Below are 26,437 nucleotides of genomic sequence, written 5' to 3'. Positions count from 1 at the left end.
TTACCAGGCCAGCAGGGGAACGATAAAGCAGAAATAAAGACCCAGAAGACATTCCTCATAGGAATTTCAGGAACAAACTGGAAATCCATCTGATCTCAAATCAGATTACCAGCCAAACTCACACAAAACAGGTATGCTTAGGCCTACTGGTATACAGCCTGAACAAAACTGCCCCACATCACACAAAACTCAACCCCAAGAACCAAAGGAGCAAACAAATGAAGCACATCATGGGAGCAAACTCTCACCACTGACTACCGTTTACTGACAGCAACAGAGCAGCACTGCTCGATAAACCCAGAGTCCTACCTTTGATGATCTGGAGTCAACAGTTCTGTGCAAGGACGAAGAGCTCAGAGTTACTGCCATGAATAACAAAATATTACTCAAAATTGTCTCAAAAAGCAGCTGCAGCTACTCAATCTCAAGCAAAGTTCTACACATGTGACAATTTGTTTTCACGTGCAAATCCAGTGTGCAAAATAGCCCAGGTGTTCAGGGGCTCCTATACTGGCTGGCTGCTCCCTCAGTAGTCACAGCACTGCTGATGTTAGCTTCAAGGGCAAAAAAATATATGACTGGACAAGTCTTCACTGGCAACTGCCGTCAGTTAGAGAAATGAGCAGAATTCATTCCACCAGACTTGTGGGAAAGGTTTTCAGGTGAATCTCTGGTGTAGATATAGCTGTTAGGCTATGAAAGCTCAACAGGGTGAACCAGTCTGCTACAGTGCCACCCTGAGGCAGACAAGTGGTACAGCTCCAGGTAAATAAGAATGCCAAAGACAGAAGCCCACTGATTGTGGGGGAAGCAGCTAAACAATGAGCTTTCCCTTAATTTGATTATGAAAATGCATTTTTCCTCTAACAGACAGCATAACATGGAAGTTTATTTTCTGGGACCCCCAGATTTTTTTGTTCAAGGCATCCGGGGGTCTAACAGGTTAATAGGAGGTCCTGGCCACCCAGAAGCCCCTGTTTTCCACACCTTGTGCAAATCATAACGTTCAGTTTAAGCTAGCTTTTGTATAATTTAGAATTTCTGGTCATTTTCTGAGTTTTTGGGAGCCTGTAGGGCCTTTGAAAACGTCCTTTTATGATTATTCGAATGCAAAATCTTGCACACGTCTGCAAAAGCTTGAATGTTTTCTAAATAGCACCAGTTCAGCCACAAGAAAAGAAAAACAAACTTCAAATTACTGTTTTTTTTTCAGTTCTGATCCTGTGCGTTTTACATCACTGTGCAGCTTGAAGAGCTTACTAATGAGCTGATACAGCAGAACGAGAGAAACGACATTAGTGCAAATGAACATTTCAGTGAGTTCATGCAAACAGTCTGACCTCACTAATGTGCTCATGACTAAACGCAATCAAATCCTCACAGCAATGTTGCAACATATAATGTAAAGCCTTCCCAGAACAGTAGAGGCTGTTACTGCAGCAAAGAAGGACAAACTTCCTTCATTTCAGTAATACAGAAGGAGCAAACGTCTGCAGACTTTTGGAGACATACAGTTTTTCTTCGGTGGTCAGGACCCCCATGGACCCTCACAGAGCAGGTACTGTTTGGGTGGTGGATCATTCTCAGCACTGCAGTAACACTGTGGTGGTGGTGAGTTAGTGTGTGTCGCGCTGGTCTGAGTGGATCAGACACGGCAGTGCTGCTGGAGTTTGTAAACACCTCAGTGTCACTGCTGGACTGAGAATAGTCCACCAACCAAAAATATCCAGCCAACAGCGTCCTGTGGGCAGCGTCCTGTGACCACTGATGAAACTGCAGCAGCAGATGAGCTGTCGTCTCTGACTTCACATCTACAAGGTGGAACAACGAGGTAGGAGTGTCTAATAGAGTGGACAGTGAGTGGACACAGTGTTTAAAAACTCCAGCAGCACTGCTGTGTCTGATCCACTCGTACCAGCACACCACACACTAGCACACTCCACCGCGTCAGTGTTACGGCAGTGCTGAAAATGATCCAACACCCAAATAGTACCCACTCTGTGAGGGTCCATTGGGTCCTGACCACTGAAGAACAGGGTAACAGAGTATCAGAGAAACAGATGGACTACAGTCTGTAACTGTAGAACTACAAAGTGCAGCTATACAGTAAGTGGAGCTGATAAAGTGGACAATGAGCGTAGAAACGAGGAGGTGGTCAGAACTATATGTATAATTTTTGCCTGTTGTCATGCAATAATAATATATTAAATATAAGATAATTAATAAACATTAACACCATGGAAGTTATTGAACCCACTACATATATATATATGTATATATATATATATATATATATATATATATATATATATACACGCATATACACATACAGTACTGTGTGAAAGTTTTAGGCATGTAAGCAAATTTTTAAACAGGTGACCTCAGCAGTGACTTTATCACAATATATATTAGAATAAAGTCGTATTCATTATTCAAATAAACATAAAATAAATAAAAAGTAACAAGAACTTCTTGGGTCCATATTTTTCCTGGACACCTTCACAGCCGCCACAGAGACTCGTTAATATCATCAATAACATCATGAGCTCAATTTACTGAAGCACTGATTGGTCAAACCGGAGCTGCTTTTTAACTACATATAATAGGAGAGGCTTGGAGATGGGTAAACAATATATATATATATATATATAATGTGTGTGTGTGTGTATATATATATATATATATATATATATATATATATATATATATATATATATATATATATATATATAATCATTACTAATTAATATTCTATAAATTTTGCTTATTCAAATATTAACACTTTTCTTAGCAGATAAACGCAAACTGCACAAATAAACAGATTTTAAAAAGATGTCTCAAGTGCCTTCGCACAACACTGTATGTATATACATATATATATATATATATATATATATATATATATATATATATATATATATATATATATATATATATACTTTTTTAACTTCCGGCAGCGCTGTTTTCTTTTCGTTTTTTATTTTTATTTATTTATTTATTTTTGCATACTTACAGCTTTTCCTCCCAACCAATGGTGTGCGACGTGGGCGTGGCTGTCAGTCAGTACCCCGCCCAGTGCGGAACTGGCGGTCAGGTGATGAAGCGCTGGGAGACGCAGGGATGGGAGGAGGAAGCGCTCCGTGTGTCCTGTCCGTGTTCTCGCTCTGTCTTCTGACCTGCTCCGCTCAGAGCTACGCTGTAGACGATCAGGCTGGACTAGGACGGACATTTGACGGTGTTGGTGGATTAAGCGGTGGAGGGGTGAGTGTCTGTCACAGACTTCCCAGCGCTGGAAGGAAAGTCAGCTGGTTTGCAGTGCGCATGCGCAGAGGCATGTTAGAAACTAGTAATATTCGCTCATTTATGTATTAATTTATGTTTATTTTTCAACTGGTTTGCACTTTTGAGTGTATATACTGCAGGACTTTGACTTATACCGGCTTTTTTTTATTTTCCTTTTGCTTCGTCCTTCACGTTCCTTGCTTGGTTCAGTTAGTATTTTGCTTATTAGCTGTTAATGTCCTTAATCCCTTTACAGTCAAATCAGAATAAATTAATATAGAATTAATCGCAGACCTAAGCAGATGATATTTAAAGGGTTTCGTTAATAGCAGCTATCTGTGCTAAATTTGCCCATTCATCCAAAAGAGGCTAGACACAGATGTTGGATGAGATGGTCTGGCTCGCAATCTCTGTTCTAGTTCATCCCAAAGGTGTTTGATGGGGTTGAGGTCAGGACTCTGTGAGGGCCACTCAAGTTCTTTCACCCCAAACTCACCCAGCCAGGCCTTTATGGAGCTGGGGCTTAGTCATGCTGGAACAGAAAATGTCCTTCCCCAAACTGATCCCACAAAGTTGGAAGAGTACAGTTGTCCAAATTGTCTTGTTCTGCTGAAGCATTAAGCTTTCCCTTCACTGGAACAAAGGGTTCCCCTGAAAAACACTAAACTTTACAGTCGGCACAGTGCAGCCAGGCAGGTAACGTTCTCCTGGCATTCGCCAAACCCAGACTCGTCCAGCAGACTGACAGATTTTTATTTTTATTTTTTTTTTTTACAGCACTCTGTCCCAATATTTGGCACTGTGCATTTTGATCTTAGGCTTGTGTTTAGCTGCTTGGCCATAGAAACCCATTTCGTGAAGCTCCCAACATGGAATTCATTCACTGGTGTTGCTTCTAGAGGCAGTTTGGGACTCGTAGTCCCAAGTTTGTGGTCTGTTGCTTTATGGCTAAGCTGTTGTTGCCCCTAGTTGTTTCAGTTTCACAATAACAACACTTACAGTTGACCAGCAGCTCTAACAGGATGGAAATTTCACAAACTGACTTGTGACAGAGAGTCAGCATCCTGTGACAGCACCATGTTTAAAGTTACTGAGCTCGTCAGTGTCACCCTCCACTGCCAGTGTTTGTCTATCAAGACTGCAAGGCCATGTGCCTAATTTGATCCACCTGTTAGTAGTGGGCGTGGCTGAAACACCTGAACTTGGAGGTTAGGGAACCAGCCTCATGACCGGAAGGTTGCCAGTTCGATCCTCAGAGCCGACAGCACATGACTGAGGTGTCCTTGAGCAAGACACCAAACCCCCAACTGCTCCCTGGGTGCTGAGAATTGGGCTGCACACCGCTCTGGGCAAGTGTGCTCACTGCCCCCTAGTGTGTGTGTGTGCTCACTAGTGTGTATGTGGTGTTTCACTTCACGGATGGGTTAAATGCGAAGGTGAAATTTCCCCGTTGTGGGACTAATAAGGGTCACTTAATCGTAATAACTGCAGAAATCCGATTATGATCGGAGTATTGAGTGCATGTAAACACACTCAGTGACATGAGCAAGTCAACACTCTGCAAGCAATTTAGGATGATATTAGATGGCAGTGAGTGGAGTAGCATTCCTTAAGTGCATCAGCTTGTCTGAGATATGGCCTAAGAAAGAGTAAACAAGCTAATTACATTGGGGTGGGATGGGGGGATTGCACTGGGGCAAATGTGTAAGATCCTAGTTGGGCTACAATGCTGATGTAATCAGAACACTGCAGTTCTGTGAGGAGCTCAGTGCAGTGTTGTTAGGCCTGATCCTGTTTTATTGGTGGCTGTGTTTACGTCTACATTAGTCATTATTAGACTGAATTAAGTAGGCTTTGTCTTAAGGAGACGCAGGGAGCTGTCAGAGGTGGATCTTTCAGGTCCAGAAAGTAAAAATCCTACTCAGGATTTTGTTCCAACTGTCTGGACAGCTCCCCTGGTGGTTTGATCTGGCTAGAGAAACCAGGCTGTTGGAACAAAATCCTGGGATGGAGTTTTACTTTCTGGACCTGAATTTTCCACCTCTGGCTGTGGTAGTGATGTTACAGCACATGGGTGTTTGGTTGCTTCTGATTGGCTGAAGTCATCTACAGGCATTTCCTAAGCTTCATATTATTTGATTAAAGATTAGATTTCCCCACTAAACATTGTTTAGGTGACGTTGATGATGTAAGCTGTAATAAACATTGCACCCTTTCAATTCATAAAGGGCTGGAGAATGAGCTGATGTAATGAATTAGAAGGTATAAAGCACAGGCTTGAGAAATATTGCTCTAAGCCACATGACAAAACTTATTGTTTCAAATATGCTTCCTTCCAGGCAACATCCCGTCTGCTTGTCAATTATGCAGAACCGTACAGGAGTCAGATTCTGGATTACCTTTTTAAGGTAAGTCCACAGAGAAGTATGTGAATTAGTTCATGAAGATGCTGATGTGTGTCAATTATCTAATATATACACTGATCAGGCATAACATTGTTTCTACACTCATTGTCCATCTTATCAGCTCCACTTACTGTATAGCTGCTCTCTGTAGTTCTACAGTTACAGACTGTAGTCCATCTGATTCTCTGATACTCTGTTACCCTGTTCTTCAGTGGTCAGGACCCCCATGGACCCTCACAGAGAAGGTACTATTTGGGTGTTGGATCATTCTCAGCACTGCAGTAACACTGTGGTGGTTGTGTGTTAGTGTGTGTTGCGCTGGTCTGAGTGGATCAGACACAGCTGCTGCACAGTTGGTGTCGGTCATCCTCTAGTCCTTCATCAGTGCCCACAGGACGCTGCCCACAGGACGCTGCCGGCTGGATATTTTTGGTTGGTGGACTGTTCTCAGTCTAGCAGTGACACTGAGGTGTTTAAAAACTCCAGCAGCACTGCTGTGTCTGATCCACTCAGACCAGCACAACACACACTAACACACCACCACCACCACGTCAGTGTTACTGTAGTGCTGAGAATGACCCACCACCCAAATAGTACCTGCTCTGTGAGGGTCCATGGGGGTCCTGACCACTGAAGAACAGGGTAACAGAGTATCAGAGAAACAGATGGACTACAGTCTGTAACTGTAGAACTACAAAGTGCAGCTATACAGTAAGTGGAGCTGATAAAATGGACGATGAGTGTAGAAACGAGGAGGTGGTCATGATGTTTTGCCTGATTGGTGTGCTATTTTTGTCTGTTTATTTTAGCCCAACTTTGGAGCTTCTTTGCAAATTCTAAAGGTTGAAATTGGAGGAGATGCCCAGACGACAGGTAAGTTTCTACTGAAGGCTGATCAAACGTTCGTATGATTGTTCAGATTAGTTTGAAGATGCCTCTGAAAGCGAATGCCATATGATTAGTAATCAGTCTATGAAAGATGTTAAATTGCAGCTGTAATAAGTTGTGCTGGTTTCCCTGCAGATGGTACAGAGCCCTCTCACATGCACTATGAGAACGATGAGAACTACTTCAGGGGATATGAGTGGTGGCTGATGAGAGAGGCCAAGAAGAGGAACCCAAACATCACGCTTATAGGTGTCTTACATTTGTACTCTTAATAAAGGGGAAACATGCTTTTATGTCTGCATATGGCCTGAGATTAAAAGGGAATTCCATCATTTTCTAAAAGTGTTCTGCAAAATTCCGTAGTTAAAATGTAAACAAAGCCATTCAGAGTGGTTTGACTCTGATTTCTTTACAGTGGTAGTGATAGGAACCAGGGGTGTTTTGTCTACAGCACAAATATAACCATTTTATTTACTTTCCAAAACGACCAGTTGACCTACAAGTTTCTTCTGAGCTTTAATATGGAATGTTTAGGATAAAATAGTGGTGAGTTCAGGATTTTTTAAAAATTTAAACTTCAGAACATCTATTGTAAAATTATATCTTGAGTATCAGTCAGCATGACTGACTTTCTGTGAGAGAACTTTGAGGCGTTACACTCTTCAGATGTCCGGTTCCTATCCCCACTACCATGAACAAATCTGAGTAAGCTTGACTAGAATGGCACAGTTCACACTAAACCACTCTTAATGACTTAATTGGTGGTGGTGTGTTAGTGTGTGTTGCGCTGGTACAAGTGGATCAGACACAGCTGCTGCACAGTTGGTGTCGGTCATCCTCTAGTCCTTCATCAGTGCCCACAGGACGCTGCCCATAGGACGCTGCCGGCTGGACATTTTTGGTTGGTGGACTGTTCTCAGTCTAGCAGTGACACTGAGGTGTTTAAAAACTCCAGCAGCAGTGTTGTGCCTGATCCACTCAGACCAGCACAACATACACTAACACACCACCACCACCACGTCAGTGTTACTGCAGTGCTGAGAATGACCCACCACCCAAATAGTACCTGCTCTGTGAGGGTCCATGGGGGTCCTGACCACTGAAGAACAGGGTAACAGAGTACCAGAGAAACTTAATGACTTAATTGCTTAGAAAAGTTGGCAGAATTGGCCTTTAAAGTCAACATGAAGCACATTTTCTTTCCGCGTTCGTAACAGGGACTTTCTCCAAGCTAGCTGAGTGTGTTCACTGACCGTGGTGGCTTGTAGGAGGGGGCATGAAACTTGATGTAACACACTCGGTTGTAAGTACATGGAGGCAGAACTGTTGAATGCATTGAGTGTGTTTATGTGCTCGACTGAATAATCTGATCATAATTTCTGGATTCTAGATTTCTGCGGTTTTCTGTTCAAATGGTCGTGTAAACAGCTGGATTTGAGCTCAGTAATCAGATTTCTCCGTGCGTTTAAACTCTTACTCAGATTTCTTTCGGATTTCTGAGTCTGCCCATGTGCGAAAACAGACCACGGCACCGGAATGAAGCGAGCAGCCTTGCTGCAGGACACAGCAAAACACTTTCAAAGCAACGCTAAAACCAGCTATACTTGATGAAAGGAAGGATGTAAATACTCTTCATGCTCTAGATGATTTCTGTTCTTATTTTCAGATGAAATGGTGCAGTGTTTCAGTGATGTTTCTGAAGTTTTACATTTCTTTCACTTCTTTTTACGTCTTCTTCTGTGAGCTTACTGGCTGGTTGCAAAGCAGAAATCTGATTACTGTCTGACTCATGTTGACCTGGAGTTTCCCCTTTATCTGATTACTCAAGTGCATGTAAACAGGTTGAGCGGATTATTGAGAATCTGGTCTTCTGTAGTTGGATTATTAAGTGCGTGTAAATGCACTCGTTGATTCTCTTCAATAATCACACTTTGGGTTCATCTTTCCTGCAGACAACAAAAGCAAACAAGCTCCAACTTTCAAACCAAAACCTGCGTGCTGTGTGAATCAGTCTGGTTTAGTGGCTGGGGGCTGTATGTCCATCCGTCTGCCTGTCTAACCTGTGTAATCTGTCCCTCTCCCGGCTCTTTGGTCTTCTTTGTTTAACAGTGTTTGAACTCCTTTCTGAAATAAGATGCAGATGTTTTTCATTATGAGGAGAAGCACAGGCACCTGAGGCAGGAGAGATATTGTAGCTCTACCCTAATCTGCCTCAAGCCTGTTGGTGCCCTCTAGGAACACTGGGTGGTGCTAGACCTCAATACTACATATGGACTAATGTTATTTTTTCTTGTTTGCTAGGGATCGTGCAGCTTTGGCCAAATACAAATGCCCTTCTGTTGGACAAGTAATGCACGCGCTGCGTAGTGAATCACAGAGTGTGCATGTCTTTAAAAGGATAAGATGTGATGAATTGTGCTTAATGTGACCAGAGGTGTGAAGTAACAAGGTCAAATACATTTTGATTTCAGGTTGACTTTAAGGATGTAATGATGCTCATCTTCGCAGTATGAGACTATATGGGGTTTTGTGCTGTTAATGCAAAAGTGAAAAGACGTCTTTCGTTAATTTTGCTAAAACAAGACTGAGCAGGATTGTATTAACAGACACATTTAAATATACACACAATGTGTGTGTGGTTTGTTTTTTTTGTGTTTGTTTGTTTGTTTTTTGGCTTTCTTGATTGTTTTTTAGGAATAACAGAGTTTTTATTTTGTTATAGATCCATGGTAACCACACAAAAAAGCTTTGGTTTGGTCAACTGTGTTTAAATTGAACTACGCCGTAACTCCTAAGTTGACCCAAATCAAAATAAAATCAAATACGTTCAAATAATGGCGTGTACTTTCTCTCAGGTTACATTAAAATTTTAAATATTAATACATACAGTGTGACACCCCTCCTTAAGATTATTTATTGAGTTGTTTCGTATTTTGTATTGCTGTCATTTAGGTTTGCCGTGGGCGTTTCCAGGATGGATCGGACGTGGGAAAAACTGGCCCTATGATTACCCTGATATTACAGCTTCCTATGTTGTGTCCTGGATTATTGGAGCAAAGCAGTATCATAACTTAGAAATTGATTATGTTGGGGTAATTATACAGTTACTTCTTCTTTATCATCTTCTTCTTCCTCTGGTTCTTCTTCTATTATTGATTCATTAATGGCAATTTTTTTCACAGATATGGAATGAGAGGAGCTTTAATAGCAAATACATAAAGGTAAACTGCATATTCTGCATATATATCGTTATATTATATATTTATATTGGGTCATTCTGATGCTTAGGTGTGGTTTATAATAAAAGGGCAGGGAAATTCAGTTCATTTATCATGACGATGCATTAGGTTGGATTCTCCTTGAGAGAAGGCGTCTATGTACAGATGTGGACGTCTTATTTTGCTGATGTTGTGCAAAACGTTGGGAGACCATAAGGAATGCAGTAGGCTCGGTCTAAAGCTTGTTAGATCTAAGACTATTGAAGTAGGTGTCAGTTTTATGAAACTAACACCTATGTCAGCTGGTTTGCCCTGCTCAGAAGTCATATTGTACGAGCAGCTGTACAGTGCATGTGTTTGAATGCTGTAAATACTGATGCACATGCATTTTGCTGAGGCCAGTGAAATACAGTGGAAACCAGTCCTGCCTACAGTTGCATGCAAATGCAGATGAATGTGATGATTGTGAGCAGGGGTGTAAAGAGTACTGAAAATCCCTACTCAAGTACAAGTACTGTTGATTATTTACTCAAGTAAAAGTATTAGTACATTATAGAGCGGCAGTTTAAGAAAGATACTGTCTAAAATTGCACTATTTCAGGAATATACTGCACTCAGAAGGTGGGATAGGATCATAGGATCTTAAATGGTGCAGCTTCAGGCACCAGAAAGTGACTGCCTCGCCTTTTAAGGTGGAACGGGAAAATTCTAACAAGAAGCTGGCAAATAAAAACTTGAGGTTCGTGTAAGAAGGTACTAACGTTAATCTATTATGAATACACGGATTAAGGAATGAAATATAACACAAAGAATTAACCATCACTGTAAACAATTAACTACTTCTGTGCATCACCAAACACACGGCCATATCTACACATGAACATCACACAAACATGAGCCTGGATCGCTGCGTTCCCTCCGTTATATGATCCTATCCCACTTTCTGAGTGCAGTATATTCCTGAAATAGTGCAATTTTAGACAGTATCTTTCTTAAACTGCCGCAGCCAACTTTATCTTCATCCGTCTGTGTATAAAGATAGACGTGATTCACACGTTGAAGGATTTGCTGATTGTGTTTTTACCGGAGCTCGTGCTAAACTCACGTCAGGTGCAGACTGAATACTTTCCTGCTGGTCCAATCAGTTGTTAAAGAAATAAAAGCCACCCCAGATAGAAAAGTAACGTTGAATCAATGTTGATTCACCGTTGTCCAGTTCAACGCAGAACTGCTGAATCGACGTTACTTTGCTATCTGGGACCAAGAGCGGTCCAGGCAAGCTAGATTAATCTGTGTCTGAGGCTTATAACAGAAGAAACTGATGAAAATCAGTTGCATAATAAGGAACTTGTGGCCGATTTAATCCTGAGGCTCGTCGTCTCTCGGTACAAGTGAATTTGTTCATAAGCGGATCTTGACCTCTCCAACATGGCGGACATGCAGACGTATTGCCTTACATAGAGAATAACAGGCAACTCTGCGTCCAGGTGTGTACAGTACTGTGAGAAAGTTTTAGGCACCAAAAACACATTTTCAAAATCTATTTATTTGTGCAGTTTGCGTTTATTTGCTGAGGAAAGTGTTAATATATATATTTGAATAAACAAAATGTATAGAATATTATCATCAGGACATGCTACAGAAGATGATCATATTAGGTTATTACATTGTGGTCGACAGGCTTTACGGTGTTCTTTATGGTGTTCTGGACTTTTTCTCTCATCTCTGCTGTGTGCTGATAGCTCCTGCGATACACTCTGGATAAGAATGGACTAGAGAGGGTCAAAATCATCGCCAGCGACAACCTCTGGGAGCCCATAACCCTGTTTGTGCTTCAGGACCGAGAGCTCAGTGAAGCTGTGGATGTTCTGGGGTGTTCTTTCTCATTACGTCTGTTTCTGTACTAAACAAGAACAGAGTAGAGTAACAACCACGAGAGGCTGTGTTTTAAAGTGATTTTGCAGTTAAAGGGGAATTCCAGTGTTTTTTCAAATTCTTCATGTCCTTGAGATGGTTCACTGACAGACTCTGGTTCCTTTATAATGGTGGTGATAGGAACCAAGGGTTGGCAAACATAGTCATTTTATTTACTACCCAAAATGACCAGTGAACTTTGTTTATGTAATGTTGATAATGATGCAATCATTAGTTATATATATTAGAAAGTCTTGTTAAAAAGGTTATTTAGCACAGTAACTTTCTGGTTCCTATCACCACCACTGTGAACAATTCTGACTCAGCAAGTTTCTCTAGAACAGAGCATTTCACACCAATCCACTCTGAATAACATCTTAATGATTTAAATGTGCAGAAATTTTTAAAATGAGCTGTATTCCCTTTTGAAGGATATTATTAGGCATGACACATAATGGACACAATACACACACATACATACATTATCTGTCTGGCTTATCCTCCAGGGTCACAGGGGGTGCTGGAACCTATACCAGCCGGTATCGGGACTGGTCCAGGACAGGTGAACAAAATACAATATGATAAAATTTAAATTGTTCTTATTAACAATCTCACTGAACAGTTCTTTGACCAAGCAGTGCAGTTAATGCTAGGCTAAGGTTGGTTTTGAACATAATGGTGAAATATTATTCCCTGAACAGCGCAGTGGTTATAATAACATCATGCATGACTATAGAATTGATGTTCTCGTGTTTGGTGTAATAAACTGAAAACCTGTCCAGTGTTTCCACCTCCAGCACCCCCTGCAACCCAGAAGGATAAGGGGCTTAGAAAGTGTGTGTGTGTGTGTGTGTGTGTGTGTGTGTGTGTGTGTGTGTGTGTGTGTGTGTGTGTGTGTGTGTGTGTGTGTGTGTAATAATGACAAGTGGGATAAAGACTAAAAATTACATTGAAAATACTTTTGCATAGTGTTGCTGTCCAAAGAAAAACAAGTATCTCCAAAATAGCAAGTTTACAGGAGAGGGCAAAACGCTCTTAAAGTTTAATGCAAAATATTGTAAAGAGGTTTTATTCTAAGTGATTTTGGAGCATTTCTATTTGTCTAATCATTATACATTTTTCACCCACCACAAAGGACAGCTGGTGTGTTGAAATGGTGTAGAAAAATTACATGGTTTTCTTTGGACAGCGACGGTATGTACACAGGAATAAACACGAAACCATTTTTTAACTGCAGGTGACAGATATTCAGTGTTGTTAATATACACCAGTTACAGCAGTGCACGGTATTCAGCAGTTAGTCAGTGTGTTTGAAAGCAATGTATTTTGAAAGTTACCTGAAGGTACAATGCTTAAAGTATCTCTGAACTATCTTTCAGGGCTCACTACCCAGGAACCACTACAGTACCAGAGGCGCTGAAGACAGGGAAGCAGCTCTGGTCCTCTGAAGACTACAGTACCTTCAATGATGATGTGGGAGGAGGCTGCTGGGCACGAATTCTCAATCAGAACTACGTCAATGGCCAGATGACTGCGTAGGAGAGCTTTCTCGTTTTAGTCTAGAACGTCTGTTTCATCCCATAATACAGGAGCATGTCATCACATTCATTTGCTGTGAGGAGTTGATTGGTACATTGATTGAATGTATTTGTATCTTTTTAGCACTATTTCCTGGAACCTGGTCGCCAGTTACTATCAGGATCTTCCATTTGGAAGAGATGGGTTGATGACTGCTCAGGAGCCGTGGAGCGGAAATTACGTTGTGGAGTCCCCCATTTGGATAACTGGTAATACAGGCCATGTGTTTGACACATTTAGAGCTGCAACTGACATTTTCCTGTAAGTCAGCAGATCTGTCAGCTACACTGTGTTGCACCAACCGAACGTGAGTTTGACTGTAAATTGGGGTGTGAAGTCCACCCTAAATGTTACGTCGAGGGTATTTAGTTTAAAACTAGCAACACACAGAATTTTGGTTGCACCACAGAGACTTACAGTACATCTTAAATAGTAGTGCATAAAGTGATAGAAGATCAAAACACTGTTGCACATAATGATGTTTTTCGCCCTCTCGGGCCGGTGGCACTTTCGCCCTCTCGGGCCAGTGGCGCTTTCATTCTCTTGGGCCGGTGGCTCTTTCGCCCTCTCGGGCCGGTGGCTCTTTCGCCCTCTCGGGCCGGTGGCGCTTTCGCCCTCTCGGGCCGGTGGCGCTTTCGCCCTCTCGGGCCGGTGGCGCTTTCGCCCTCTCGGGCCGGTGGCGCTTTCGCCCTCTCGGGCCGGTGGCGCTTTCGCCCTCTCGGGCCGGTGGCGCTTTCGCCCTCTCGGGCCGGTGGCGCTTTCGCTCTCTCGGGCCGATGGCGCTTTCGCCCTCTCGGGCCGGTGGCGCTTTCGCCCTCTCGGGCCGGTGGCGCTTTCGCCCTCTCGGGCCGGTGGCGCTTTCGCCCTCTCGGGCCGGTGGCTCTTTCGCCCTCTCGGGCCGATGGCGCTTTCGCCCTCTCGGGCCGGTGGCGCTTTCGCCCTCTCGGGCCGGTGGCGCTTTCGCTCTCTCGGGCCGATGGCGCTTTCGCCCTCTCGGGCCGGTGGCGCTTTCGCCCTCTCGGGCCGGTGGCGCTTTCGCCCTCTCGGGCCGGCGGCGCTTTCGCCCTCTCGGGCCGGCGGCGCTTTCGCCCTCTCGGGCCGGCGGCGCTTTCGCTCTCTCGGGCCGGCGGCGCTTTCGCTCTCTCTAGTTTACATTCAAACTAGGCCACGATTGAACTCTCATTCAGCTGTAGCAGCTGGCTGCTGTTTGTCCTACATTACTTCTGAAATAAAGGGTTATCTGATGGGTAGTTTGCCCCCTGTTGCTACAGTAACAGCCTCTACTATTCTGGGAAGACTTTACACTAAATGTTGGAACATTTTACTGTGAAGACTTGACTGAGAATTGGTGAGGTCAGGTACTGATGGTTGGCCTTACAGAAGCTAACTTGACTAGTTAAAAAGGGTGTTTGGACGTTTTTGGACATGGCCTAGCATATTATCTCACTGATCAATTAGACCTTTTATTCCTTTTATGATTTGCTGTGACTTTGCCTGCATCAATAATCCAAAGTTTTATCTGTGCAACAAACAGTTTTTTTAGTAAACACTACAATAATTATATACTGTGTGACAAACAACCCTATGTTGTTATGAGCTATGTGGAGGCTGTACCTGCTTCACTATGATTTATTTAAATGGTTCAAAATGTTGCTCTATTACAGCCACCAAGAAGGCGAATAAAATGATGCATATAGGAATTCTGTGACTTACACTGTGACTTAAACTCAATAATAAAAAACACTTCAAATTTAAACACATATTGCTTAAACGTGTTTAAGTACATGAAATAGGAATGTAGCGCTTCACCCAGTGTTAGTTTGTGCCCTGCTCTCCGCTGTCTTGCTCTGATGAGTAAAATCTTATCTTCTAGCCCATACCACACAGTTCACCCAGCCTGGCTGGAAGTACCTGCAGACTGTCGGCCACCTGGCACACGGAGGGAGTTATGTTGCTTTGACTAACCAAAGGGGAAATCTGACCATAGTTATTGAAACCATGGTAAGCTTTAATTATGCAGTTTCACCGTTGATGATGTTGCATCACGTAGCACTTTCCTTTGTGACTTGCTTTATCCACACTTGTTCTTTTACAGACTCATGATCACTCTGTATGCATACGGCCTCCTCTACTGCCCTATACCGTCACAGCCCAGAGAGCTACATTCTGTTTGAAGGGATCTTTCGTAAGTACTGCTGAGGTTAAGTTAATGATTACAGACCCACAGTCTTTACAGAGCATTGTCTTCATTACAGGCTTCAATCAGTGAGCTGCAAGTATGGCATTCAAAGTTTGATTTCAAAGTGAAAAAGCCAGTCTACTTCCAAAAACTCAGTCCTGTAAAGGTAAGTTTGCCCAGTAATTCTTAAAATACATGCATTAATACACAGTGAAGCCCTAGGCCAGCTACAAGCTTGAACACGAAATAGTTGATGTTTTGGGGAAAATACTTAAAACTCTGTTGGTGTATTGTAGTTATAGTAGTAGTAGATGTTATCTTGATAACAACATTACACGAAGCTTTTCTGAGAATATTGTAGCTCTGAACTTTAATACCATTTTTAAAATGTGCCACTATTGTTTTGCTGTGCATTGTGTCTGTTCCATCTAAGGCAGCGCAGCATAGACCTAAAATGCTATGCTTGATGAAGCTGTTGGATATCATACGGCACTATGAGAAGTAATACATTATAATTAAAGCAGTGTGCAACATATGCAACCCCAGATTATTTATTTATTTATTTATTTATTTATTTATGTATGTATGTATGTATGTATGTAGATCATTTTAGATAATTAAATAGACATCTACCAGATATATTGGCAAGTGGCAATAAGTGCAGAACTTTGTAAGAATATTATAATGGTCCCTTTCATTATTGTGCAAAGTTAAAAACAAAATACTACTAGCTACGTACGTCACAACTGATAGCAGTTTTTGGCACATTAAGGCTGTTATGAAAAGTCAGCATTCACTTTCCATATACACAGTCGCTTGTAAAATTTAACAAACTACAAACCCAATTCCAAAAAAGTTGGGCTAATACACAAAAGGCAAATAACAGATTATTATAAATCTATTTTATACTGTATTTGTTCAAAAACAGTTTAGAGACAAGATGTGAAATGTATCTTAACTTCATTGTTTTTGTAAATATATGCTCATTCTGAAAATGATGCCTGCAACATGTTCCAGAAATGTTGAGACAGGAGAAATTTGAAGCTATGAACATTGTAAAAAGGTTAAATATATATATATATATATATATATATATATATATATATATATATATATATATATATATATATATATATATATTTGTATGTATGTATGTTAAACAGGTGATGCAATTGCACTTACATGTAGAAGGAGCATCCAGGAAATGGTAGAGGCTTGCCACTATGCCAAATATGCATCAGCAAAAAAAAAGAATAGTTTAGAGATAATGTTCATTAGCTGGGATTGGATTTAGGTATTTTACCCTCTACAGAACGTAATATCATCAAAGCATTCAGGGAATCTGGGGAAACCTCGGTTTGTTAAAGTCAAAGCTGAAAACCACAACTGAATCAAAGTCTCTGACCTTCAATCCTTCAGACTTCAGTGCATTTAAACTGGGCTGTTTCTGTGGTGGATATCACTGCAAGGGCTTGGGAATACTTTGAGAAACCATTGTCAGTAAACACCATCGGTAACTGCATCTACAAATGCAAGTTAAGACTGTGCCATGAACAACAGAAGCCATATATCAACAGCCTTAAGAAACACTGCCAACTTCTCTGGGCCAAGGCTCATCTGAAATGAACTGATACACACTGGAAAGATGTGCCGTGGTGTGACTAGTCCTTTATTCAGATGCATTTTCTTCTTCTACTTCATCTTCTTCAATCACTTGATTCAGCTGGGGAGACAGTAACAGTAAGGAAAGCAGAGAATCCCAGATGACCGTGTCCCTCACAGCTTCCTCCAGCTCATTCTGGGTGAACCCAAGCCGCTTCGATGCCAACTTGGAGATATAATCCCACCTGCAGGTCCTAGGACAACAATCCCATCCCACCAATGGGAGGTGGCTGGGGTGGCATTCTAATCAGACCTCCAAAACCACCTCAACTGGCTCCTCTCAATATGTAGCTCTACTGTGAGCTCCTCCTACATGTTTGAGGTCCTCACCCTATCAAGTAGAGTGTAGGATGCCATCGTGCGAAGAAAGCTCATTTCTGCCACTCATGACCCAAAGCTCATGACCATAGGTGAGATTGGGATATAGAGCGACTGGTGAACATAGAGCTTCCTTCTCTGCCTCACAAGACCCAAAGATACTTAAACTTTAAGATACTTACAAACAGCCCTTACCTGAAGTCGGCATGCCGTTTAGATTGTTTATGGAAATAATGAACATTTGGTTCTCTGGGCCACAGAAGAAAAGTGTGAAGTTCAAAAGTCAGCATCTGTGTGGAGGGTATTAGTGGGTAACTTGCACATCTGTGAAAGCACCATTAACGCTGAACACAGTTTGGAGCAACATATGCTGCCTTTAGATGCCGTCTTTTGCAGAGAGGTCCATGCTTATTTCAGCGTGACAAGACCAAGCCTTATTCTGCACTTGTTACAGCAGCATGGCTGTGTGTAATCAGAGAGTGCAGGTGGTAGACTGGCCTGCCTGCAGTCCAGAACTTTCTCCAATTAAAAGCATCTGGCGCATTACAAAGCTCAAAATATAACAGCGGTTGCATAGCAGAAGATTTGTATAACAGAAGAATGACAAAAACATTCTGCTTTTAAAACTGGATCAGTTCGTGTCTTCAGTCTGTAAGTGAATATGACGTGTTTAAAGGAACGTGATGTAACACAGTTGTAAACATGCTCCTGTTCCAGTTTTTTTGTTACATGTTGCAGGCATTAAATTCAGGAGTGTATATGTACAGGTGCTGGTCAACGAATTAGAATAATTTGAAATAGTGCAATCATGAAATTCTTTGAATGCATTTTTTGTGCAGAAAGCAAATCAGGTGTTCACCGCACCTGTCCTACTCGTTAGACTAATCACAGAACTCGTTACCTGTAGAAAATTTGCTCAGCTGAGCTTTCCAAAAGGCCCATTTAGGCCATTTAACTGTGACACTGTTGTTTTATTGAATTAGAATAATGGAGAAACCGTTTCATTGAATTAGAATAAATGCTCGAATTTTTGTTTTCTGTGAAGAGTGTTCACTGTGCAGTATAAAGTCAGGGTTGAGTAGAATTTCTAAGTTGTAAAATCAATCATGGGTAAGCAGCGCGACCTCTCAACCGGAATAGTGGCTCAAATTCAAGCCCTTCACCAACAAGGCTTGACCCAAACTAAAATTGCTGAGCAGCTCGGCATCAGCCAGTCTTCCGTCTGCAAAGCTCTCAAGAAAAACTGCAGCAAGCGCACCAACTGTTCCGGCGTCCGAAAAACTTCTGCTCGCGACAACAAGCAGCTGAGAAAGATCGCAGTCAGCAACCGGTTCAAGTCCACTTCCGAGCTCACCGACTTGTGGAACAAGCAGACCGGCTCTGACGTCTCCAGATCAACCACTTACCGTCGTCTGCGCGAACTCGGCTTCAAATCTCGCGTTCCAGCAGTAAAACCGATGCTGAACAAGAAACAAATGGAGAAACGGCTGAAGTGGGCCAAAGAACACAGCGAGTGGACTGCTGAAGACTGGCAGAAAGTGGTCTTCAGTGACGAATCACGCTTCTGCATCTCCTTCGGTGACCAAGGTCCTCGTGTCTGGCGTCGTGGTGGCGAAACCTACAACCACGAGTGCGTGAAAAGATCTGTCAAGTTTCCCCAGAGCGTTATGGTCTGGGGATGCATGTCCGCTTGAGGTGTAGGGAAACTCTGCTTCCTCAAGAAGACTGTGAATGCTGCCGTATATCAAGATATTCTGGAAACGTTCCTGATTCCGACTGTTGAGGAACAGTTCGGCGAAGAAGACTTCATATTTCAACAGGATCTTGCACCGGCTCATGCGGCAAAGTCGACCAAAGATTGGTTCACCAAAAAACAGCTTGAAGTTTTGGCATGGCCGGCCAACTCGCCTGACCTCAATGTCATTGAAAACCTTTGGGCCATCGTCAAGCGGAAAATTCGCGACAGAAAGCCTACTACGCTGGACCAACTGAAGCAGAACATCGCCACTGCCTGGGAAGCTGTGAGTGCGGAAACTTGCGACAAGCTGGTCAAATCGATGCCGCGGAGACTTCAGGCAGTCATACAAGCCAAGGGGGCAGCCACAAAATACTGAGAAAGTGATGATTGTAATTATAATAAAAATTATTCTAATTCAATGAAACGGTTTCTCCATTATTCTAATTCAATAAAACAACAGTGTCACAGTTAAATGGCCTAAATGGGCCTTTTGGAAAGCTCAGCTGAGCAAATTTTCTACAGGTAACGAGTTCTGTGATTAGTCTAACGAGTAGGACAGGTGCGGTGAACACCTGATTTGCTTTCTGCACAAAAAATGCATTCAAAGAATTTCATGATTGCACTATTTCAAATTATTCTAATTCGTTGACCAGCACCTGTAGAAAAAATGATTTCATAAGGTAAAACATCAACATTTGTGTTTTTGTTCCATTTTCTAATCACTACTTTTCTGTTTTTATTAGCATTTATTATAATGTCGTCTCATCTTTTTTGGAAGTGGGTTTGTATATTATTTTCTGTGAAAGTCTAAAAAAACTAATAAATATATAGTTAATTATTTTAAAAAGCTTCTTATAATGATGCAGATTTGTTGTAACAGTAGTTTTCACTGCTTCACACGTTTTACGCATTGAGATTGAGAACAACCATCACGTCTGGGGTACTTTACAGTTTGGTTTCGTCGGGGTAGAGAAGCTTTTGAGGTGCGCATAAATGAGGTTTGTAAACGGCTTTATAGCAGATGTGGTTAAATCATTGCTTTACATGTTGCTGGGGTTCAGAACCCCCTTAGGAAAGCCAAGGATGCTAGAATAGTAGAGACGACCCCTAATTACACTCGCAAAAACAGGAACAATAGAATTAATCATATGGCCCTAGTTCTTGTCTTACTTCAGATAAATGAAATGTCACAGTATATATTGTTTATCAAGTGTCTTCAAGTGTCTTATGTGCTTGTCATTTTTCCCCACCCTTCATTTGAGCTAATGTTTTTAAGCATTGAACATGGAAGATGTTATAATGTGATATATCTGTATGAAATATATATTTAGGTATCTAATGGGTCGTTCACTTTGGACCTTGATGTTGATGAAGTTTATACGGTGACCACCATAACCACAGGGCTAAAAGGGAATTATCCGGAGCCTCCTCCATCCTCTCCCTTCCCTAAAATATATAAAGATGATTTCAAAGTTCGTAAGTATTGCCATCTTTTCATCTGGGCTTGTTTTTATATTTTGTATGTAAACACCTGTTTTTACGCAGTGACTGAATCCGCCACATGGTTTGGACTAATTATGAACAGATTGTGATGTAATAACTCCAATAAAGGACTTTTTTTTTCCTAAAGAGCACCCAGACTTCTCCGAGGCTCCAGACTTTGCTGATCAGACTGGTGTGTTTGAATACTTCATCAACGAGACAGACCCTGGCCCTCATGTTTACACACTGCGGCAGGTGGTCACTCAGCGGCCAATCACTTGGGTAGCGGATGCTGATCAAACCATCAGCGTCATCGGGGATTATAAGTGGTGTGTACTGAGAGCTCTGAGGAGTTCTGATTGCACTGAAGAGTCTGCTTTACTGAGCTGCCTTGTTTGGTCTGCTGTGGGTGGATAAGCCTTACTTCTACTCTGATAATAAGACAGTTCTGAATTTTGGTGTCCTCTGAGATGCTCCGCAGATTTCTAGGCCCTGTGTAAATCCGGCTCTTCCATCGCTTGAAAATGTTCCAAAATAATGGCAGTAGCAGTATAGTAGAATGTATATTACTACACCCCACAGTACAGTTGCTTTTTATGGTCTACAGTCGCTGCTAGAGGTGCTTTAAAGAGGAATTCCACAGATTTTCTTTCCAGAATTCTATATAATTAAATCATTAAGATGTTAAAATAGTCATTCAGTGCGGCTTGATATGAAATCTTCCATAGAGAAGTCTAAAAGTCAACGTTTTTCACAGTGGTGGAGATGGGGACCAGATTGAGCTTACTGCCTCTAAAACTCAGTTAGTCCATAGAATGGAAAAGAATATGCTGTTTTAATCATATTTTGAAACGGTTTTGGTGTAATAGGTATTATTTAAAAGAATATGCGGTTTTTGTTTATTTTTATTACTTCAGATTTACCATTATTTCACCATCATCATTACATATAAAACACAGACACTTGTATAAGTTCACTTATTTATTTTGACAGCAGTTAAAAGGTCTATATTTGAGTTGCAGACTTCACACCCCCCGGTTCCTATCGCCACCACTATAAAAGAAAATGTAAGATCCTCCAATGCACCATTTCACATTAAAACACACTACGTTACTTTGTTTATCTCAAACATAGTGTGTAATTTTTTAAGGTAATACTTTGGAGGGTGTGTGCTTTCCAGAGAATACCTTTACTTCTTTTAGTAGCAGCATAGCTAACATTGCTAAGTAACACTAGACCTGAATAGTCACCCAAGTAACCCAAATCATTTCTGTAGAAATCTATCACCAAAACTTCTTTCAAGCCACTCAAACTACAACCAGCTCTTCATTAAGGCTGCACAGACTTGTCGGGGTGATGTACAACACCATATGACTTCCTGTGAGCAATAAAACTCCGACACTACTTCAGACATCAGAGTCTGCGTTCACCAATCACCTCAGGAGTAGAAGTGCTGATCCAGAGTATTTATGAAGGTAACTGTCCTATCATCAGCACAGAGGAATCTGATCCTAGATCAGTCCTGCTTTCTGATGAACAGGCCGGGTTTTGTCTGAAATGGCCCCCTGTAGCGGTTTTGTTCATTTTCATAGTTTACAGTAAATCATACTGTGCACTAAACTACATCCACAGTCTTGTGTGAGCGTAATGAAGACCTGGATGCGATTTGAGCAGGTTTAAAAGAAGTTTTGATGATGGATTTTTTACAGAAACGATTTGGGCTATTTGGGTGACTATTGAGTTCTATTGTTTGGTAGCCAAGTTAGCCTTATTACGCTAGTTCTATTATTTATATTTTTTCCCCCAAAACTATTCCTTTAAAGAAGCCTGGGATGTTCAGATGTTCTTTGTTTTTGCAGGCAGAATGTGACCGTCTCGTGTGACTTGTACATGGAGGAGGAAAATGGCGGGGGGGTGTTTGTGGCCGCGAGAGTGGATAAAGGAGGAGGCTCTGTCAGGAGTGCCAGGGGAATCTTTTTCTGGGTGTTCGCAGATGGCACATATAAAGTCACCAGTGATCTCAGTAAGCAGGAGAACAAGACTTTCTGTACTTCCCCTAACGAATACCGCTTAGATACACCCGTCGGGCATAGGATTATGACCACCTCCTTGTTTCTACCTCATTGTCCATTTTATCAGCTCCACTTACTGTATTTTACTATAATTGTATTTTCTTAGTTTAGTGTTGTTTCAGCGTTTTATGGTCCTTTTCTTCACAAGCATAAAAATCACTAGTAGTATGCTGATGTCTGGGTAGATAGCTAGCTAAATTTCCTGTTCCACCTTAAATGGTGCAGCATTTCTGATGCCTTATTTTAAGGTTTAAGGTGGGACAGGACAGCTGGACATCAGCAAACTACTAGTGATTTATTTATTTATTTATTTTATTTATTTATTTTGAAAATTCGAACAAGAATCTAGTGAATATCTGACTTCAGCTTCATAAGACCAAAGAATTTGTGTTGGCCGATAATAAATAATTGTCGCGCCCCTCCTCTCTGAAGGCGCATGATGCCCTAAATGTAACTACATCCCAGCAGTGAGGAGCTGAACTTTACCCTCCTCTGCTGTCACTGCAGACGGACAGGGTCGCCTACAGAGCGGCGCTAGTAGCTGATAATGAAGTGATGCACTTATTATTTGAGGGTCCCATTTCAGAGAGAAAGATTTAAACCACATTAGAGTGATACCCGAAAACAAGGGGTAGGGGTGAAGATAAGAAATGGGATTGGACCTTAGAGTGGACAGTCTGTCTCTTCATGTCCTGTGCAACAAACACACACAGTCATCTCAGAATTAACGTTTGCTTTACAGTGAAACACACCGAGTACTTTAACCTGAACCGCTGGTTTAATCATTACTTCTTATCTAATCTCAAAGGTGGGCAAAGTGTTCTGGCTGAGGGACAGTCAGGAACCAGAGCGAACATCTGGAACACCTTGACGCTGTCTGTAAAGGTGTGTATAATATATGTACACTATCAGTGCCCAGACAGCCCTTCTAATGATTTAATTAAGCCGCTTGAAGCTGCTTGTGTGTTTGATTGCACACGCAGCTTGAATAATCACTATGGAAAAGCATTGGCCTGTAGAGTGGGATGCAAGGTTTGAGCAACCTGGTCAATGATGACCTCTACAGAGACCACACACACACACACACACACACACAATTACTGTTTATTTGCTGGAAAGAAAATAATATAAAATTTGGCCCATGCAAAATTCGGTAAAAATGAATTGTGCTAAAATAATGAAATCAGATGGAATCAGGGTAGAATTTTAGATTCTGTAGTGCATGAATTGTTTCCTCTAGATTTGTATTTAAGATTATATGTTTACACCCTCAATAATAAAGCTTAGCATGAACATTACAGTAGATTGATAATGTTTTGTTCTCTCTTTGCAGGGCGATAATGCCTTTGGAGAACTCAATGGCCATGTCCTATGGAAGAACGCGGTAGGCTTGGTGCCTAAAAACGGATGGGCGGCTATAGGCACGAGCTCATTCCAGCTGGCTCAGTTTGATAACTTTGCTGTGCAGGCGGAGTGACAGCTCCTTTCTCTAATCCTGTAAAGAGTCTCTCAGGTTTCTTATAAACTGTCCTAGACGAAACTTGAATTTCAGTATTCAAAAATCTAGACATCAATATTTTTATGATTCCCGCTGAGCGTTTGCAGAATTCCGGCAAAACCCACCTCGCTTGGTTACTGTTGCTATGTTTGCCCTAACACTGGAGCTAACTGGAGCTCAACGTTGTTCTATAAAGTTATTAATTCATATTATTCAGATGACATCACAGTCTTGCTGCCACCGTTTTGGACGGCAACTTCAAGTTCATTCAGCAGCGGCTCCAGCTGTTTGCAATGAGATAACAAAGCTATAACCGATCCAGCAATACGTTTTTAAAGATTTTTACAATTTTAAAGCACGTTAACTGTACATTTGAGTGCGCTCACTGGGTTTTATTTGATTTGTGGTTGTAGTAATGACGAGTGAAAGCAATCATCTAAACGGCTTCAATGCTCCGCTGAATTATTTTCACGTTCCAGACCGCATAATAGCTCCCTAAATAGTATGGAAACAGCGCATATACTATTAGAAGTGCACACAGAAATGTGTGGTTTGGGAAGCTGCTTTAAATGCGAACAACGGCTCTTTAGCTGCTTAGTAACAAGTAAATATCTGTAAGCAGAGGTTTGAGGTACTTGTTGATGTATGGATTATTTATTGAGGTAAATTGGTTGATTTGGTTGTATTGAGGTGAGCCGATGTTGCCTTTGTGTCTGCCAACTTTCATAATTCAGACTAACTGCAGCACCGTTTAAGGTGGAATGGAAAACTCAAAATGAGAAACTAGCGAATAAGAAGCTGAATTGAGCTTAATATTTATGTATGAGTTTATTAAGGGTTTTGGTAGCCACTAGTATTAGTTTTTTATGAAATATTATGCATTGGAATGTTCTGAACTCTGGAGATGTGCAGGTTATATGGATTCAGTCCAATAATCTAGCTAATCTTTAACCTTAAACACCTCATAGTGTTGTCTGGTGACTGCAGCTAAGCACGCCTTTAAATCTTTATTGTGGTCATTTTGGTCTATTTTGCTTGATTTTTATCCACTTGGGTTGTTGGGGCGGTAAAAAATAATGATCTATCAGAGCAGAGTCACAGCTTGCCTTCCAAAACGGAGACATGGTCTTCTCAATGACGTAATTGAATACCATGAATACTTGGTTCCAATGGTACCGTCTGATTGCTTGAGAACCTTTCTACCCATTTTCAACTGTATCATTCTGGTTGCTTAGTAATGCCTCTCTTAACGCTGCAGCTACTGGGTTTCTGCTTTAACATATACAACAACAGAAAATAAATCATTGAACGACCTCTAAGATGATGTTTGAGCTGTAGCCTGTTTGGTGAGATTCTGAAAAAGAGAGTGACCACAGGACGACATCAAACCTGTCGTTGATCCTAAGTGAGCTTTTCAGTCGGCAGCTGTGGTGGAGTAATTAAACAAACTGCAGTTAGCCAGAAAAGAGCAGAATGCAGTGCAGCAAGCAGGATGGGCTTTGAAATGCCTTACAGACAGACTGGCACTAAATCACATTCCGGTTCATCTGGTAAATACTGAAAAAGCTGAGCTGGACCTGATTGTGACCATGAAAAAAGGAAGGCATTGCCAATATTTTGTTGCTATCCACTTAAATAATACTAATAATTTTAGAGTATTTCTATTGGTCCATTCATCATGAAATTTGCTCATAAGGTAAAAGGCAGCTGCTGTGTTCAAATGATTTAAAAATCAGAAGAAGATATTTATGGGGATTTTTCTTTTCTTTTAACCGAGATGATTTGATTCAATGTTTGGTGACTATTTGCATCACCTTTTCCTTTATTTTGTGGAACTACTGTAAAAATGCAATAGAATACTTGAGAGTGTATATACGTAAATTACTTGATCAGCATTACAGAAGCCATTAAAATGAGTAGCAGCAAACACACTGATCTTGATACAGTGTAGATTAGAGCTCCTTATAAAAAACCCTGCAGTGAGAACGGCAGTGGCAATAAATTAGCCAGCGTTGTTAGACAGAGTTGTGGACAGGCTTACCTTAGAGCCTGGTAACAGTTTTGCCACTGAGCTTTAATACACAACATTTTCAGCAGCTCCACCCTCCAGACGCTCGATGGGGATCATTGTATCATTGTATGTTCCTCAGTAACACCTTTCCACAACTCTTAGGCCATCGGTCGGCAAGAAGCGGCTGTTTAC

General features: G+C 41.5%; 1 protein-coding gene across 1 annotated transcript; it reads left to right on the top strand.

Annotated features, from left to right (window-relative positions):
• The first annotated feature begins 3,072 nt into the window (after positions 1-3,072).
• Positions 3,073-25,553, top strand: galcb (galactosylceramidase b). Its single transcript, XM_017724961.2, has 17 exons — positions 3,073-3,261; positions 5,622-5,690; positions 6,497-6,560; positions 6,711-6,824; positions 9,528-9,667; positions 9,758-9,796; positions 11,536-11,666; positions 13,087-13,242; positions 13,370-13,494; positions 15,159-15,286; positions 15,381-15,470; positions 15,541-15,630; positions 20,514-20,658; positions 20,813-20,993; positions 22,524-22,687; positions 23,545-23,621; positions 24,070-25,553. Exons 1-17 carry the CDS (start codon positions 3,121-3,123, stop codon positions 24,211-24,213), a joined length of 1,998 nt encoding a protein of 665 aa, XP_017580450.2. The 5' UTR covers positions 3,073-3,120; the 3' UTR covers positions 24,214-25,553.
• The last annotated feature ends 884 nt before the right edge of the window (positions 25,554-26,437 follow it).

Source organism: Pygocentrus nattereri, chromosome 10 (genome assembly GCF_015220715.1).
Source record: "Pygocentrus nattereri isolate fPygNat1 chromosome 10, fPygNat1.pri, whole genome shotgun sequence".
NCBI lineage: Eukaryota > Metazoa > Chordata > Actinopteri > Characiformes > Serrasalmidae > Pygocentrus > Pygocentrus nattereri.
This window is presented reverse-complemented; position numbering and strand designations above follow the sequence as displayed.

What these genes read in the sequence shown, in the direction of transcription:
- galcb (XM_017724961.2), top strand. Translation starts at nt 3,121, where the DNA reads ATGGGAGGAGGAAGCGCTCCGTGTGTCCTGTCCGTGTTCTCGCTCTGT. An exon ending in TTCTGGATTACCTTTTTAAG is followed by an intron (nt 5,691 to 6,496) that starts GTAAGTCCACAG and finishes TGTTTATTTTAG; the next exon opens with CCCAACTTTGGAGCTTCTTT. An exon ending in CCATAGTTATTGAAACCATG is followed by an intron (nt 15,287 to 15,380) that starts GTAAGCTTTAAT and finishes GTTCTTTTACAG; the next exon opens with ACTCATGATCACTCTGTATG.